The sequence below is a fragment of the Takifugu flavidus genome, chromosome 19 (assembly GCF_003711565.1).
Source record: "Takifugu flavidus isolate HTHZ2018 chromosome 19, ASM371156v2, whole genome shotgun sequence".
Classification (NCBI taxonomy): Eukaryota; Metazoa; Chordata; class Actinopteri; order Tetraodontiformes; family Tetraodontidae; genus Takifugu; species Takifugu flavidus.
Window position 1 is genome coordinate 1,275,364 of NC_079538.1, and position 18,501 is coordinate 1,293,864.

At 47.1% G+C, this 18,501-nt stretch overlaps 2 protein-coding genes across 3 annotated transcripts; one reads left to right on the forward strand and one right to left on the reverse strand.

Annotated features, from left to right (window-relative positions):
* Positions 1–501: 501 nt before the first annotated feature.
* si:ch211-63o20.7 (Serine/threonine-protein kinase pdik1l-B-like) lies at positions 502–5,015 on the forward strand. Of its 2 annotated transcripts, none has more exons than XM_057017477.1 (4): positions 502–641; positions 956–1,727; positions 2,256–2,481; positions 3,824–5,015. In XM_057017477.1, exons 2-4 carry the CDS (start codon positions 987–989, stop codon positions 4,066–4,068), a joined length of 1,212 nt encoding a protein of 403 aa, XP_056873457.1. In that variant the 5' UTR covers positions 502–641; positions 956–986; the 3' UTR covers positions 4,069–5,015. The 2 variants fall into 2 exon arrangements, with proteins under 2 accessions (XP_056873457.1, XP_056873458.1); XM_057017478.1 differs by lacking the exon at positions 502–641 and adding an exon at positions 682–854.
* Positions 5,016–6,258: 1,243 nt separating this feature from the next.
* On the reverse strand, positions 6,259–18,381 carry elp3 (elongator acetyltransferase complex subunit 3). Its single transcript, XM_057016089.1, has 15 exons — positions 18,128–18,381; positions 17,672–17,771; positions 17,372–17,510; positions 17,171–17,241; positions 17,027–17,090; positions 16,863–16,931; positions 16,515–16,669; positions 13,222–13,383; positions 12,923–13,049; positions 8,904–9,097; positions 8,485–8,575; positions 7,680–7,745; positions 7,386–7,613; positions 7,169–7,250; positions 6,259–6,556 (listed from the first exon to the last, which is right to left on the reverse strand). The coding sequence occupies exons 1-15, from the start codon at positions 18,147–18,149 to the stop codon at positions 6,465–6,467; spliced, it is 1,662 nt and encodes a 553-aa protein (XP_056872069.1). The 5' UTR covers positions 18,150–18,381; the 3' UTR covers positions 6,259–6,464.
* Between the last annotated feature and the right edge of the window lie 120 nt (positions 18,382–18,501).

The following is an 18,501-nucleotide window of genomic DNA, read 5'->3' on the forward strand; positions in this document are numbered from 1 at the left end:
AGAGCAAACGGACACCCGCACTGTCATTTGTCATTTTTGTGTGTGTTTGGGTGTATACTTGCGTGCGTAAACTGGCCACCCATTAAATATTTCTATCAACTCTGTGTGTGCGTGTGTGTGTGTATATATATATGTGTATATATATCTATATATATATAGAGAGAGATGTATATCTCTCTATATATGTGTGTGTGTGTGTGTGTGTGTGTGTATATATATATATATATTCATTCATTTATTCTGTATTTTTATAAATCCTACACACTCGACCAATATATGTGACTAATAAACAAACCATGGCAAAAAGGCAGTTTTTGTTGATTTAATGAATCATAAAACGCATTAAATTTAACGAGTCTTATTCGACTTCATATATCGACCTCTTCCAGAGACTCGCAACCTTTGCCCTGAGTTCGAATTATGAAGGAACACTATTGGCTGTGCTCTGGACCAATCAGGCTACGCGCCTGAAATGCTGCAGCCAATCAGAACGCACGTAGACGTCGCGCGGGACGTTTCCAATCTCCAATGCGGAAGTCAGCGGTTTTGCCGGACGTGTTTGTTGTTATTGCGGTCTGTTTGTATACAGAAAAGCTGAACATTGTTCGCTCGGTGACGTTGGAAATCTGAAGCTGTTACAGGTATGTCGGCCCAAGAGTGATGGCCTCGAAACGGACCTTTCTTTTTAAAGCTGCTTTGCGCCGTTTTTGCGCCGGCTTTAATAAACGAGGCTTAGATATTTCCTGCTCACATTTCACATTTGCTGCTGACCTTTCCCCCGTTCAGTCAGTTTTTAAGACGATGGCCGAACTTTCGCACCAATTTCCACGGTTTTGAAGTAAAAGTTGGATCCCGTAAGGATGTGTTCTCACCACACAGAGAAAATGATGCAATAATAAATACCGCACTTTGTAATTGGCGCTAATTAATCCACTGCTGTTTTCCTCGTCCTCAGGGCTGCCACCGGGTTCCTGCGCTTCTGAGAGATGGAGGAGCTGTACACGCTGGAGAAGGAGGTCGGGCGAGGCAGCTATGGTGTGGTTTTTGAAGGCCATATTGCCAAAACGGGACAAAAAGTGGCAATTAAGCGGCTTCCCTGCAGTAAGCCCGAGTGTATTGAGCTGTACCTGCAGGAGATCTGGGCCATGAGAGCTACCGCTAAGAACCACGTCAATGTCATTGCACTCCATAGCTGCCTCCTGCAGACGGGGCCCAGGACGTTGAAGCCTCTGACGGCAGGGAAACTGCCTGGACAACTGGTGGAGAGCGTTCTGAAGGGCAGCGTTGCCAAGGCATCTCCACCACATCAGAGGAATCACTCGCAGTCTTGCGTCCGGAGGCGGTCCACCTCTGTCTCTGGCCTTCAGGACAGGACCAACACCATGCAGACTGGGGCTAAACTGCAAGACAAGGTGGATCCCAACTGGCCTGATGTTTCCACTCCCAAAAGGCCTCAGAACAGAGGCAGGAAGAGATCAATGCAGCGGCACGAGGATCCTCCAGCACCGCTGTACTGCGTAGCCCTGTGGCTTGTGATGGAGTACTGCGACGGGGGCGACTTGAATCACTTCCTGCTCTCCAGGCTGCCAGACAACCAGAATAACCACGCTGTCGTCCGACAGCTCTGCAGCGCCGTGGCCTTCTTGCACAGTCTGGGTATCACCCACCGGGACCTGAAACCAGATAACGTCCTGGTCTGTGTGACATCCAAAGGCCCCGTTGTTAAGGTAGGACGATCAGGGATGATTACACAGCTACAGAGGTGTGTGTGTGTGTGTGTGTGAGAGAGACAGAGAGAGCACTATTAAGTCTGTAATGATTTGGTTACTGATTTTATTTCTTTAATCATTTGCCTGTTATAGTAGTATAGATGTAGTTGAATCATATTCGATATCTACACATCAAGGGACGTACTTGTTCATGCACACTGCTGAGGAAATGTGGTGCAACGGGATTTAAAAGCCTCCTAAATTCTGGAGTTGATTTGCCTGCCCAGATAAATGCAAGATAAATTTGTAGCGGGGGGATCCAGGCCTGACTGAGGAATTTCCCTCTAACACATCCGTGTTTTTCACCATTGCTGAGACACATTTCTTCATCCCGTCCACCCTGTGACCACCTAACGCCTCTGAGCTCAGTGCTTTAGCTATTCAGGAAACGTGTCAAACTCATTTCACGCCTTTGCCACGTTGACACTTTAAGCTCCGTTTGTGATTCAGGTCAGTTGGGGCTGAAGTTCTGAAATGTCCCTGTAGGTGGCAGACTTTGGGCTGAGCAAAATGAGCCCAGGTGTGTCTGAAGGGGAGCTAACCAGGCAGCACTTCTCCTCCACCTGCGGCTCGGACTTCTACATGGCACCAGAGGTGTGGGGGGGACTAACCTACACAGCTCAGGCAGACATCTTCTCCCTCGGCGCCATGTTCTGGGCCGTCCTGGAGAGGATCACGTTCGTAGAAGAAGGAACGACGCAGGAGCAGCTTGGTAAGTGTCCCGAGGACAGAAGGTGTACGCAGCTGGTGCATCTAGTCCTCAACCGAAGTGAAGCTGCCGCCCCACCAGGAGTATTCAGCTGTATTCTTTAGCGGCGGGGAGACGTGAGAGGACACGCTGTCCTGCCCATTGAAAGGCTGCGTGTGTGGACACGTGGGGACACATCATTGTGCACCCAGTGTGACTTGATTAACCGGCTCATATTAAAAACGTCACATTCCATACATCATCTATTTATTAACCCTGCTAGCACGCCTCTAAATGGCAATGAGATGAAAGATTATGGGATGTGCTCGCTGATTATACTAGCACTGTTTCTGCTAATCTAAGCAGCTTTCGGTACTTGAGGTAGCGTCGGCATCGGCCGCATGAGAGGTGCACGTTTCTGCGCACCACTCTGAAGATCTTTCCTTCTGATGAACGGTCACTGGAAAACGAGGTGTGAATGTGGTCTGGGCCTTCTGAAGGCTGCCTGATACACAACATTATTCCCAACTTTAGGTCTGAGCATCTGGTTTCCAATCGCAGCCCGAGGGTTGTGGCTAATCTGAGGAATAGAATCTAAATGGATCTTAGCAGCCTGATCACAGTGGTCTTTGTCAGAAAACAAACGGTCAGAGACAGCTGGAGGCTCCTCCGGCAGATAAAAGGCTCCATTATTTGACTTTCTATTCTATGAACTCCAAAGCAGGGGAGCAGACAGCCTGAGCTTCATGAAGCCTAGCACAGGATGTGTGCACATTCAGGGCGGTCCTCCGGGGGGGGTGAAACCTTTCGGCTTGGGTGTCCTGCCCAAACGGTGCTGGCCGAGCTCACGAACGCTCCTCAGTCGTTCCACTTTGGATTCAAGATGAAGAAAAGTGCTTCAAGAAAGCTTGTAAAGCTAAAGGTCACGACCAGAGAGCACCTGTGATATGAGGGGGTGTGAGAATTGAAAGTTTCTTCAGCCGTCCTAAAATGCCACATGGAATTATGGCCTTGATTAACATTTGCTTGGTGTCAGACGTCGTTTTATCGGCAGGGCTGCTCCTCAGCCTCCCGTGCTCTGATGTTTCTCATTTATTCTGGCTCGATTGTAATTCTGTCGCTGTTTAATAACCACTTATTCTGCATCTGAGCAGCTCGCTTGCTCGCAGAAAACCCTCCACACGATTGTAGTCCTCGGGGCATTTTGTCTCTGTGGGCAATTACTGGCAAATTGTCCCCCAGTAAATTGTCGACGGCAGGCAGACGCAATCTCCGTGGCGCTGCGGCGCTGTCCCGCTCTGGTTGCCGTGGATCTGGACCCTGCTGCAGCATAACTCCACAATGTGCTCCGCTCTTCCCCGTCTAGGTGCCTACGTGTGGAAGGGGCGCTCCGGCAGGCTGGTGCCCCTGGGAGAAGCCCTGTGGGAGAATGCGGAGCTGCATCTGAGCATCCCTATCAAGTTTAGGAGGGCGCCCCCGCTGCCACCCCCTCCCGGTCCGGCCACGTGCACCCTGCTTTTAGACATGCTCGCAGCGGACCCGGACGCCAGGCCCACAGCCACGCAGCTGGAGGCCAGAGTGAGCTGCGCTCTTGAAGAGGACTCCCACTGATAGGAAGCGAGCTGACGATGCCGTAATGGCAGGAAGCGTTTGGCCCCAACGTCGGAGGCATTGACCACGGCCCCCCGACGGCAGCACGCCTACAGCCCATAAGCTACAGCCACTTTACTGCCGCTGCGCGGATCATTTTGAATTTCGGGTGCTATTTTTGTCACACAAACAAGCTGCAGTCACCAAGGGAAGAGAGGCTTATTCAGAGCTCTGGTGGGACCTCGCCACGCCGGGTTTGATGTGGGCGCCATGCTGGGGTGACGCTTTCAACGCTTGACACAAAAGACTGGATTTTATTGTGTATAAATGTGCTGCTGCAGTCGTCTTTGGCTCCACAAGATCTCGGCTGCTTTTCCACATCGATCTCCAGCCAAAACACGCAGCTTGGAATTCATTTCGTCCGAACTGGCAGTGTTTCTTCTTTCTCTTTTCATCTTTCACAGCATCTATCAGATGTTCTCGTGGGGTTCTCAGCTTTCTTTATTTAGCAAGGATCTGTGGAAAAACATTTTAATGACCAAATTGCACTTGGCTTCCTCCCGAGTTGTGGAATTGTAAAGAAATCTTGATGAAACCACTGAAATCCGTTGACATTTCATCCTACAACAGGATGGAATTTGATCTTTTTCACATTTTCCACGGCTTTTACTACTTCTAAGAGAAACATTTTCATGGGGTATCATTGGATATAAGCTGCAGCCGTGCTGTGAGGGCTCGACATGGTGAAGCCCAACACACACTAACAATCAATTGATATAAATAATTTTTAAATATAGTGGTTTTTGTGAGCAGGAAATTAAATCCAGAGGTTACGCACATTCCAGATCACATCTGGGTTTATTACTGGCCATCAGTCATTGAGAGTATATAAGCTGGCCGTGCAGAAACTGTCCATGTGAACTGTCTTTTATTAATTAAAATAAAACTTTAATACGTTTTGTGCTGCACTTTTGTGTTTTTTCTGATGTCAGTAGAGAAGTTAGCTGGTCAGACTCAACGAACCTCTGCTGGCGCTGTAACCGTTACCGGGCAGCCAGTCGTACTCACCTCTGACCCCTCTGACTTCAGGAGCATTTACAGGAAGTGATGCCACGGGTGGGGGTGTCCTCACACCTGGTAATGGATGTTAAACGTGAAGATTTTTGGAGACGTGTGAAGCTGTAAAAGCTGACCATCGTCTTCATTCATGAGCGATGCAACAGCAAAGCTGTGGCGCTCTTGGGAACTCGCCGCCTCGGCAGGAGCGGAGAGGAGCTGCACCTCCTCCTCCTCCTCCTGCAGCACGGCCCAGCTCAGCCTGCGGAGAAGCGACTTTTTCTGATTACACCACTGATGGCATCACTAAGACGGGGAGGCCAGGAACTTTCGGGGGTCGGATCACGACACGGTGAGCACGTCCGGGAAATGACGCAGAGCCGTTCGTTCCACCACCCATCTCCAGTCTATATGGGACGCGTGTTCTGGCCTTTTGCACTTTATTGACTTCTATTTTAAACGAGGAATCATTTCCAGTAGCTCTGGGCCGTGTTGTGTCGTCAGATGACAGATGGAATTGGGACCGGAAGCCTGAAATGAGTCAGTCAAATAATGAGAGGGCAATCAAGCGTTGGTCTCCAAGGTGCCCTTTCTGTGGGGGCTTAAACCTTTTTGGCTCTCCTATCATTGAATTATTGAGCGATCTTGGAGGAAAAGCTGTGTTCACCGCCTAGAATTTAGCCGCAGGCACGCCGCAAAACAAACAGGATTTACGGAAAGGCTTTTAAAATTGCTGATTTTATGTAACTCTTAATATTCAATTTCCTGGCCTATAAATTAAAATCGAGCAATTACACAACAGCTGCCCGGCCGAGGAAGCTCTCCACTCTCCATTCTTCCTCTGCCAAGCAGTAATGAACAGCTTCGCTGGTAATGGGCTCTGTTTAGCCACAACATAAACATGATTAAATGGTAGCGTGCTGCTCAAGGCGTTTCTCATCCCACAAGCGCACATAAAAATTATTTATATCAAATAAAAGAAGAAGCAAAAGATGGAGCACTTAGACACAGGGAAAGAGCTGAGCAGCTCTGCGTCTGTAGCTGCCTGTTCTGCAGAATGAGGACCCACCTTAGAAGACGGTACCTCAGAGGCACAAGTGGAACTGAACGGTGAAAAGTTTAAAAGTCATTGGAGTCATGGAAAATGTGCAAATCTCGTATGAAAGAACTTTATTCTTTAAACCCTCTCGCAACATTTCTTTATCTTAAATCAGCTGCTTTACATCAGATAAAACCAAGGAATAAAAACAACTTGATGTCCTCTGATAATTGGAGTTTTCCTAAATGTGGGGCAGAAACTTGAGCTGATAAAGGGATGGTTGCCGTGTGAACACAGCCACCGAGTTAGGTTGAGTCCAGGTTCAGTCTGTTCCAGGTTCCCACAGGTGCTTCACCATATAGGGGCCCTCCAGCTCATAACCCATCTTCCTGTAGTAGTTGCGTGTTCCTACACCTGATCAGAGAAATAAACCACAGCGTCATGCAAAGTTCCGCCACTCGGTGATCAGCAACTAAAAGACTAAAGGAGGAGATGAAGGAACATAACATTTATCTAGAGTCTGACGTCTTTCTCCTTCTGAGTCTTCTTCACTTGGGAATTCTGTGCTCATCCACGTTAGCCATCTTCTGAGCTCTCCACTTTAGCTTTGCTGCTGTGTGAAACTGCTTTATAACCCAATTTGCTCACTTAACTTAAACGTCTCAATGAGCAGCATCACATGAACTCTAAAGACTTTTTCTGCTCAATCTGGACTCAAACCACTTTCCTTGACTCCTGACCCTGTCCAAACAGTGTGAAAGTGGTCATAATTGGTTTAATCCTGTGCATGAAAGCTGATATTGTACATTTCGGGCACATCACGACGGTTTGACTTTAAATCCATTATGACGGTCTCCAAAATGCTGTCTCGCTGTGACCGTAACTCACCGCCAAGTAGGACGATGGAGCGAGTCCTTCCAGAAAGTGGGGATAAATTTGAAATGGGAATGTTGGAAGTATTAAGCTGCAGAGGTGTCACCTGCGTCTCCGGTTGCTGGAGTCTGATGTATCATGAGGTGGGCTCACCTGAGATTACAGCCAGTCTGTTGGATCCGTGTTCGTCCCTGGCGATCCTCTCCGCCTCCTCCATCAGCATCATTCCAAAACCCTGGAAATGGCCAAGGAATTGGGTGTTATTAACTGACATTAGGCTACTTTAGCTGCACTGTGCTTCATCTTAGCGTCATCTTCATCTTCCTGAGAGGAGACTTAATCCAGTTTGGGATGAGCGGGTTAGAACTACCTGGTGCTGGAATTTGCTGGGGTCTCGACTGCTGACGGGGACGACGCTCCCATAAACGTGGAGCTCTCGCACGATAGACACGCCCCCTTTCAGCTCTGGACGGAAGGACTGAGGCGAGCAGCGGCGCAGACGCAGCAGGCCGATCAGGATGTCCTGCTCGGGGTCCTCGTAGGAGAGGAAGGTCTCCCAGCCGCCGTTGGCCACGTAGTCCCTCCGTATTAGCTCCACCTGAACACATCCTCAAGTATCAGTACGCTGGGGCGATGAGAAGCTCTTTCCTTTTTCGCTCATTACCTGGTACGGCCGGACTTTGTGGTGGATTTCCTGAATCCCGACTTCTCGGGTCCTGACGTCTCGACACTGCAGACACGTTCACGTCATTCAGTCCGGCAACAGCGGGATTAAAGACTGAATGTTTAGTCGTAAAACAAACTATATCTGTCACTACGTTAGTGGGACAATGAGGAGTCCGAAATGACGGAAGCAAAAGAAGGAAATAACGGTTTAAAAAACTGCCCTGTGGGTTAAACAAGGCTGGAAAATCCTTAAAAGTCATTCCAAACTTTAAGCGTGCTGCTGCGATAATGTGGTGTCGCTCTGAAAGGGAGAAGTTGCCATGGTGAATGCTGCCTGTTGGAGACGATGTGAGAAAAGGGGGAACATTTTCAGGGTTTGGGGGGGGACATAATCACTGATTTGACTGCGCCGTTATTTCAGCATGATGGTCAATAAAACCTATCTTGTGCACAACAGACGTGAACTGGAGGCGTTTTACCCCATAGGTGTTTTCTGATGAACACTTGGGATGAGCCTCTAAATCCTCAGGCCCTTTTTGATGAAACTTGGCACCAGGTCATCATCACCACCACCATCATCATCATCATGCTGACTGAGCTCTGCTCCATTGACTTTTTTCAGAAAATTAGCAGATGCAGAAGGGAGGGCGCCTTAAATTTGCGCTCCCACGTCCTGAGCATATTGTTTTATTCTGATTTACACGTGCAAATTACCCATCCAGGCCCGTTTTCTGGCTCTGGCTTTGACGGAAGCCAGCGTTTCTGTGCAGTCCTGTACAGTAGCAGAGCTGTTAAGGTCTTACCTCGGTGCCCATGTCCTTCATTCGCGCCAGCGCCAACTCTCTCAGGTTTCCGTGCTCCACCCCCGAGCTCACAAGTGGCATGGGGATGTCCCTGATGGACCATGGATTACAGAGCTTTAAAAAGGAATCTGAAGCCATGCTGAACACCAGCTGCTTACGTTGACAGCGTAACGTTTTAGTCATTATTTTAGGATCCTTTAAGAACAGGAAGTGGCAAAGCTAGTCTGGATGAAACCATCAAATTGTGAACCAGCATGGTGGAGATTCCCCACATTAAATTTATGTTCTGGACAAGAATCTGACACATTTCGGACGCCCGTCCATCCAAGAATATTCAACCTTTGTGCTCATATTGACGTGTTCATGAATCAAACCAATCATGGAGGAAATAGCGTACTGGACTCCTCTTGACGCCTCACCTCTGCACTCTGTAGACGCGCGTCCAGGGTGGCACCAGCGCCAGAATTCTGGCCACCAGGTCCACGAGATCGCTGGGCGTGTAGCTTTTGTAGCGGCCGGTCTTCCACAGCTCGTACAGACCCGTGCCTCGGATCACCAGCGTTGGGTACAGCTTCAGCCCATCCGGCCTGAACGCCGGATTCTCGAAAAACTCCTGCAGGAGACGCAGATCCGTGCCGGAGGTTATTAAAAGTGGGCCAAGCGTTGTTTAGACAGACATTTGGTTCATAAAAAACCCCGTCAAGGCGCTGTGTGAAATATCAAAATGTTGGGACAAATCTGACACGCAGGCGTATCAAATGTTGTAAATGGGGAATTTATGACTAATTATAGAGCTTCATCCGAGTCACTGGTGAGATTTTCCAGTCCATCAGCCTCTTCATTGTTATGCTGCAGAATGTCCTTTAAGATTGAAGGATTGAAGGAGAGGCTGCGGGAGCAGCGCGACAAGAAGATAAAGTGTGGATCAGTCGTATCTACACTCTGATTCTGCTCTTTTAATTATCAGTCTGAAGCCCGAAAGGTGTAAAGACTTTAATGGAACTTTGATTCGGCCTCAGCACGCGCTGGGGAAGCTGGTAGAAGGATGCCTTCCTGCTCTTTCTAATGAAATATTGGTTTTCTGTGAGCTGAAAATCCTTCTTATCTTTTCATGGACGTTCTTCCGCTGGAACCTAGCTTGTGCTGCAGACCGGGGCTGAATTGACTATAGTGGCAGACAGCAAACATTCTTAAAGGGAGAAGAGATAAAAGAAGCACTGGCGAGGAAAGGGTGACAGATTTGATTTGGCCTTCCTCTCCGTGATCACTGGGCATTACGACGACGCGTCGGGGTCCATTTGTGAAAGCGGCGCATCCACTCCGAGAGCACGGCACCCATACCAAGCAGCCAGAGCAAAAGTGCTCTGTTATTCAATTGCAGGAAACATTTTGGGGTTCTGTTTTAGAGCGGTGGAGCACATCGGTGTGATTTCCAGGCGCCCCCCCCCCTCCCGATGTCACCCCAGGCCCTGCACCGCCGAGCATCCTCAAAACCGTGAAACACACATTTTCCAAAATGGAGCGCATTATCGGGCTCTCGCAATCTTCCTCGTCACGGCTCATAATCATCCCGCGTTGCTCAAAACTAAACCGAAAGCAGCTTTACAGCCGCAATGGAGGAGCTGTAGTCCGCACCTGCAACATCATATACGCGATCAGAGTTTGCTAGTCAGTGGAGAGAAACTCGGAAAGTGCGCTCCCCCCAGGGGACAGAGCACATCTGTACAACAGAGATAAGTGGGAGAGGATCTGGGAGGAAGTTGTAATCGAATTTCATTATCAGTACAGGGAGGAGGAGGAGGATGCAACAGCTCTGCTGCCTCCCTCTGCAGCAACGCGGCGCTCTGTCCCTCACCGGCCGACCGGGACCTCGAACTCAGGCATTAGGAGGCTTTGATACGCTGGAAAATCTGGAGATTCCTCTAGTTGATCAAAGCAGGGTGCTGGAGACCAGTTTCTACCGAGACGGTTGTTCATTGCTGCGCTGCATCATGGTGACATCATGGTTGCCAGCGTAGACACCCGCTGGATTTACTCTTTAAATGCTCAGAAAGAAAGATAAGAATGTAATATGGCAAGATTTGGCCTCATTAATTATGGAGAAATTTACATTTAACTTAAGCAGGGGAACAAAAAAATGTAAAGAATGGTTTGTCAAGTGTGAAAACTTTTCAAGCTTTATATGGGTAACATCGCAACCATGAAGCTATTTTCCCCAGGCTCAACCCAAGTGTGGCCTGGGAGATTAGATGTGATGAGGAGCCATGACACAAGCCGAATTATCAGATAGAGCCGGGCTGATAAAAGAGGCAGAGGCAGACGAGTCGAGGGGAGAATTTAAAGAAGAAATCGCAGGTGGAGCAAAAGAAGAAGTTTAAGACAAAGGAAAAACCACGAGACGAGAGTCACAAATTAGCTAGGGAGAGGGAGACAAGCCTGAAATCAGCAGAGGGGATCTCTAACTGCGCCCTGCACATTATCACCAGAGATTCCTTCAGCAGGAGATAGCTCCGTAAACACACCGCTCTCCCCTAGATTGGACTTGAAGCCCATGTGATGGTGGCAGCTATGAATATAGAAGGTTCTGGGCTCGGCCTGCTGGACTTGGTGCAACAAAATTCACTATTACCGGTATATAGTTTAACCAAAGATTCTCCCAGATACCTAAGGTAGCGCTACTGCTGCTACGCTAACAACTGGTGTGTGGTGCGAGCTGCCAGCCACGACAACGTGAATAATCACCACAGGAAAAGCTGCTACGTTACTGAAGGAAACACCGTGACACACGTGGTCAAGACAGATTCAATGATTGCAGGACTAACTCTGCATTTGGCACCAATGGGCTGATGGTTCCCAGATGAACACAGACGTTCTGGCAAAAAGTGACTGTTTCAGCTGGTCGGGCGCCCAGAGGTGGTGGAGTAACCCCTCATGTTGCTTCCTCACGGTCTCCATCCAGCAGAAATGCTCCTCGTTTGGGGAGCTGTGGTGTTCTGTGGGGCTCCAAACACTTGGCTTCTCCTCCATCAGCCCATTGAGCAGAATGGAAGGCTTTATTTTTGGTTCCCACTATAGAGGGAAATCAAGGCTCTGAACTTTCCTTACCTCTGGAGACAGCTTCATTCTAATGGAACCTCAAATGAGAAGGAAAAGAGAAGCTGCACCAAGATTTTAGAGCCTGTGACGTACATTTTAATAAGCGTCAGTCTCACCTGCGCTCATTACTTTCATCGGTTCATTTGCCTCATGTGTTTTTCGGCGTCTTGATTCTTGTTTTATTAATGTGAAACTAACGCCAACGAGCGTGAGAGCGGGGGCTCGTTTACATCCTACAGTCAGGACGGGCTCCAATCAGGAGACTGAGGCGAGCCTGCTGCTGACAGACATCTGACAGGAGACTATCGAGTCACGACACAGCTGGACGGAGGTTCTGTCTGGCGCAGCCCTTCTATTTCAGGACCCACACGTGGAAGGTTACACTGTCCCCCCGAGGTGAGGCGCCATGACGCACCTGATGCTGAGACTACAGAAGCCCTGATTGCTGATGTCACAAACAACAAGTTCACATTCAACTTACCGCCCAACTTTGCTTGAGGTCTGGATCCATGTTGACTCAGCTTACCTAACTCCATTTTTAAATTCTCTCCAACCCCCCCCCCCTAATTCTAAATAATTTCCAACAAATATCACTGTGATTGGCAGCCAACCTTCTGCCATTTACCACCGGTTATTTCGCTCACTCTAAGGAGTCGACCCAGCGCTGCACCCTGGACAGGTCGGACTTAACCCCCCCGCCCCCTTCACGGCATGACACCCACATACGCTTACACCTACGTGGCAATTAAGAGTCCCAGATCAATGTAAACATTTCTGTACTTGAAGGCGGAGTGCTGTCCTCTAGACCTGATCTTTGTATTAGGACCACTGTGGTAGAAAGCCTGAGGAGATGTTCTAACGCACGTGACGGGTGCGCTCCACAGGTAAAGAGGCCACGTGTTAACAGCCCGCCTCTCCATCCACCAAAACCTCAACTGTCACCAGGTCAAAGGTCAGATGTCTGATTTCATTGAAAGGTCACTCCGTTTTGGCAGAAAACAACCCTTTTTTAGCCGTCTTCCCACCGGAGATCAACTGATCATTCAGCTCTGTAGGGTTTGTTGCTCCCATTGATGACGTGGCGTCCCTCTGAGATCAGACATCTCTCCAGCAGGTAATTACTCTCCCAGAACCGCCTTCTGTGTCCTCTCCAATTGAAATGACACTGAAGTGCATATTTGGTCTAATTGTATCATCATATTATGATGCATCATTTTAAATCTAAATTACCCTTGAAAATACTGCTGAGCGTCATCTCGGCAGAGAGCGCGGCCCAAAGCCCGGAGCAATACCGGAGGAGGAAAATTCTCCATAAAGAGTAATAATGTTTGGAAGCACTTACGATAAACTGCTCTATGTCCCTCTCCATGCCCACGTTAGGTAGATCCGGCATCATGTGAGCAACAACTTTGAAGCCAGCGTCCTTTGAGAGGTGAAAAGACTCACACACAGCTCGCACCGTGTGGCCCCTGCAAGACAAATATCAGCACAAAGGCCTCAAGGCACGAAAGAACACCAATAACAACAGCAGCACGGCTGGTGCCAGGAGGAACCTCTGCTTCATGGGAAAATAACAAGTATTTTATGTCAGTGGTTTAAAAAACAGCATTGTGGACCGATTCCGACTGATTCGGTGCTGACCTGTTTGTGTCGCGGGCCACGTCTTCATACACGCTCTGGACTCCTATCTCCAGCCGGGTGCAGCCGTAGCCCAACATGTCGCTGAGGTGCCTCTTCAGGCAGTAGTCGGGCCGCGTCTCGATGGTGATGCCCACACACTTGGTGTTACTGCGCTCCGAGTACCTGCAGCAGGGAGGTGCCTCCGTCACCACTGTTCATTTTAAATCTGCTCACATCACATCTCAAAACTGTTGCTTTGATATAATGGACCTTGGCTTTTTTGGTGGGGGGGTTGTAATTGGACTACTTATTGGACTATGTTGGAGTGCTCTATATACTGGGTCATTTAGCAACATCAATTGCGTGCTGCAAGTTTGCACGGCTCATTATCCAGACAGTTAACACTAACCTCACATTAGGGACACGTTACTGCACTCCAGGAAACAGATGACGGAGGGGGAAACGTTTGGAACGGCGAAAATATCGAAGGAAACATTAATGGCATTTATTTCGGGTCACGCTAAACACTTTTATGATTGGGTCAATCGGAGGCCCAGAACATGACACTACTTGATCGTGGATGTGTTTATCGCTGCAAAGAGGACAAAGACAGAAAAAGGTGGAGCCTGTGGTTCAGGTGCCGAGTACGACCCCAGATCAAATGATAGACGGAGGTAGGCGCCGTCCCAGTGCTGCTCTGACATCCTGTCACAGTGGAGGCCATCACCATGAACTTAGGGACAAACTTTGAGTTTGACCTTGAGTGAGGCTGAAGCTTTCTTTCAAGATGTGTTGATATCATTAATTCTGTCGGCGGTTGTTGTAATTTTAGCTGACCTTCAAAAAGTCGGCATCATTATCTGATATCCCAGTGTCGCAAATGATCCATGGATGCTGTGTTTCTCAGTATTTTAGATCTGGGTTATGTCGTTACTTTCTTAATGAACCAACAACAAACGGATGTCAACACCATTATATCCTCCTTGAATTCATCGAAAATGGGTTACAGAGGTGACCGTGGACGTCATCGGAAGTGCCTCTGCCTGCCAAAATAAAGGCAGCTCAGCCAAAAGTGTCAAAAAGAATCTCGGTGAGGGTGAATTCAGCTGGTTCAGCCACATTTGGAGCATCTGTGGGGGAAATTCACCGTCGGGCACCGCGCTCACAAACTAGCCGCTTACAGGAATGAGCTCAAAAGCAGCAACCTGTCGGTGGACGACACGTTCTCATCGTTTTCTTTACTTCCCCCATTCCAGCAACTGTTTTCCAAACTTCTGGTGCTGACCAAATTTGGGAAAAGTATCATTTCCATTTTTAGAGGAAGGGTTAATGCTTCTGACCTTAACTACGGGCTTTAATCAATTGATTTGTGCCCACCAAATGACCTGGGAGGCAAAACAGCAGTGAAAATCTATCCAACAACACTTGCAGCAATGACTTTTCAACTAATAATGTTCTTCTTAAGCCCAGAGAAATAATAAGGAACCTAAAGTCCACGAGTCCACACATCGAGCAGCCTACGTCCGCCAACTCGAGATGCTAAAAGCAGCAGCCAGGCGAATGATTGTTTTCTTAAATGAAAACATACGACTGATCTTCGGTTTTATATAACTTGACTTTAATCACAGCTGAAAGAAAAGAAAATGAACCCAAGTGAGCAGGCAGAGACGCCTCCTTCTGACACGCCTGCCAGCCATCATTTTCTCCACTCCAACTGCTCCAACTGGACTGCCGACTACCGTCGTACCAGCTAATACATCTTGTGATTCCGCATCTGCTGGCAATAAATGTCCATCTTTTACAGTCTGCTGGCTGATTTACAACAATTACACAAGTTTATGCTCCAGAGAGAATGATCAGATAGTATGAGATGAATCAATAAAAAGTCTATTATCTGGAGGCGCCTCGCTGCTGAGGTCATGATCACGATCAGGTGAGCGTGCACGCAAACAGAGACGTGTGCATCAGGAAGGCGAGCCTTTTACCGGAGGCAGACCATACAAAGACAAGACGTAGATGACCAGATGCTGAGAAAAGAGCCATTAACAATCACACCAAGTATCTCCGTCTCCACAAACTGAGCAGCAGCAGCAATTTTCCCAGTCGCAACGTCTGAGCAGGCATGGCTGATAGCAGAGAAGCCACATTTTGACACTCTAGTCTTATCAGACTTTAGGGAATTAAAGAGCCTGTGCTGTCAAACAAGCAACCGCAACTCTATAAAAGATGCTTTCGCTGCTCAAAGCATCTGTGCCACAGCCCTTCCCTCCAACAAAGCCTCTCCTCAATATCTTGCATGCACGGATGAGCCAATTTCAGGTTTGGGTGATGCGACGGGAGTAACAGAATAAATGTGGGACTGTAATCACAATATCTGCAGGGTGGCTGACGGGTTGTGGCAGCAGTCACAGTGGAAAAGATGCAAAAAGAAGAGACACAATACAGCCTGTGGTGCAGGAAGAAGACAACCAGGTTTAGCCCCGAGGGCAATCAGAAGGGCTAATATGGTAAATATTAGAAGTAGAAATACCAACTAAATCAATTAGGCAAACAATAGTGTGGTTGTCATGTAGAAAGCAAGATTAGTTTTCAGGTATTCTAGAAATTTAATGTGGAAAAATATAAACAACATAGTTGATCTGATGACATAAAGGCCCATGCTGCATTGCTAAGTGAACCCTTCAGACTTAATCCCAGTAGTCACTTTCAGATTGTTCCCAGTCTCAGATTAATCTAAATTACCTCAATTATTAGTTTTGGCATCAGCAAATAAAAAAGATAATAAGTGAAAGCAACAACATAAGTGAAAAACAGCTCCAGAAGAACTAAAATAAGGGTAATGAGTGGATATTAAATAGCACAATAGCTCCACCTAGTGGAGAAATAAAACACTAATTCTTTCACTCAAACTTTCATATTAAAGATAAATATTAGATTTAGAATAAGTGTGTATTTTAATCAAGAGCAAAAAACGTGATTCTATTCAGCTTAAAACATTAATTTGCTACATTCTGCAAAGGCAAATATCACTATTTATCTCAGTAACTTAACACTACTTGGGCCACAACACCAGTATTTACAGAAACACTAAATATTAGTTAGTGTCCTGTTGGGCTTGTTGGTTGCATTTTTGCGAAGGCCAGAAATAAAGTTCACAAAATCAAATATTATCTTTATCACTGGCCATTACTCTTTTCCATATTTACTAAATAACAAGAGGTGTCATTTGAGTGTCAAGAAATACATTTTAAAAGTTAAAGAATGAGGCTTAGAATGTAAATATAGGAACAAAATGATGCTCTGCCATCAAGTACCTGACGGCCTCGGCCACATTGTTGGAGGTGTGTCCTGATAATGCATCGTGCAGGTTTCTGATGAAGTAGTCTCTGTAGTCCTCTGGCAGGGACATGAAGGTGCCTCCCATCACAATGAACTCCACCTTGTCCACACTGTGACCAAGCTGCTTCAACTGCATTAAACACAGAAACACACTAGATTATCAAGATGCTAACCTGGCAAAATTAACAGCTGCTAATTTAGAAATGGCAATTAGCACTTTGCCAAAATAAGATGAAATGGAAAAGCTTCAGTAACAGTAAGATACATATAGACTGGAACAGCTACAGATTCATTCTGACTTTACATCAGGAGATAACACAGACCTGCTCCACCCGATGTCGCGTCTGAAGATAGGGGTCGTAACGTGCTCGGATAGCCCTCATGGAGGTCGGCTAAACATTTACAGAAATACAGACAAAGCAGAAAAATGAAAAAACTTAAAGAGCCAAACAGTTGTTTGCTAAACTTTAGACCTAGAGTACCTCACCTCATAGCCAGTGTAAGACTGCGTGGAGTACTCAAAGTCTGAGTCTGGACCTCCTGGACAATAGCTGCCAGAGAAGATGATCCCAGATATGTTAAAACACACATTCTCTGGCCGAAACATCCAACCACGCAACTGAACACTTACACACAGATGTTGCCTGTAAAGCTGATGTGAGGACATCGATGTGGTTTACACATCACAGCCACGACTGCGATCTTCAAAACACAGAGAAGCATTTTCCGTCATAACAGCACAACTAATTGAACACAACAGACTTGTTTAAACTTCCAGTCTCTTTTGACAACTGCAGATTTCAACTTGAGCCAGATCGGCACCGTCACGTACCCCACTGGCGGTGCGGATCGGTTTGGCCTTCAGTTTGGGCACCAGAGCACGGCGATATTGTGGCGGAACGGCAGCAATGATGTCCACCAGTCGGGGCTGCGCCTGGAGTCCATATTTAGCTGAAGTCTTTGTCTTTACTCTATCAAAGCATAATCGGAAAACAACAGTCTACTAATTAACATATTTAGTAATTAGGAGTAAAACATGTGCCCTTAAAACAGCAGGGCACATCAATAACGCTATAATATCACTTAAATTAAAAAGAGGGATTCATTTCCGTGTAAAGGGCCCAGGACTCACCTGTTTAGGTTGATATCTTTGCCGTCTTCATGGGCCTCCACTAGCTGCTTGATGACGTCGGCGATGGTCATCATCATCAGCTCAGCTCTGCTGAGGTCACCTGAACAAGTCCAACAATCAGCATCGTCTTTTAAGCACAACTCGGCGATTTAATGGCGAAAGAATTCAGTGGAATTTAAAAGTGTACAGAGAATGTGCAGAACAAGTGCAGCTTAATAGCCGTCTGAGAGCAATGGTAGCGCACAAAGTCCCCACTCAAGAATTAGCTTTTAAATTAATTATGCTTTTAAGAATGTCAGAGAAGCAATTTTGAAGACATTAAAGACAGTTTCACTCAAACTGTGTCGCTGTGCGAGACCAAGTCAAAGTTGGGGTAGCATTAGCAGTTAGCTACAAGCGCTTGAGCCCTTTTTTAATAGCCGATTATAGCGTTTTATAACTATATCACACGCTCACTCTTTTTCTTTGGCTTCCCCATTTCCTTCGATCAAACACAAACTTCAATGTTCAACAGGTGGATGCGGGTTTTTGGTATCACATCAGTTTTTCCAGCCCAACACCGCTGTTAAGAAATAGTAAACAACTCCACGTTGTGTCAAGCAAGACTTCTGCCGTATGTCCCTAAAATCTGTCGTAAAATGACGTAAACGCCGCTTTTCACCGTCTCGTATACGAGTTCCCGAACGTGCACATAAGTGGCTAAAACGTTAAAGAACTATCCTTAAAATGAAGTAAAATTACGTAACAGTAGCATTTCAACACAATTGATTTTGATTGATGCTGATGCGGCTCACGCAACGGTGCTGAATGTTCCCTGAAAACACAAGTTC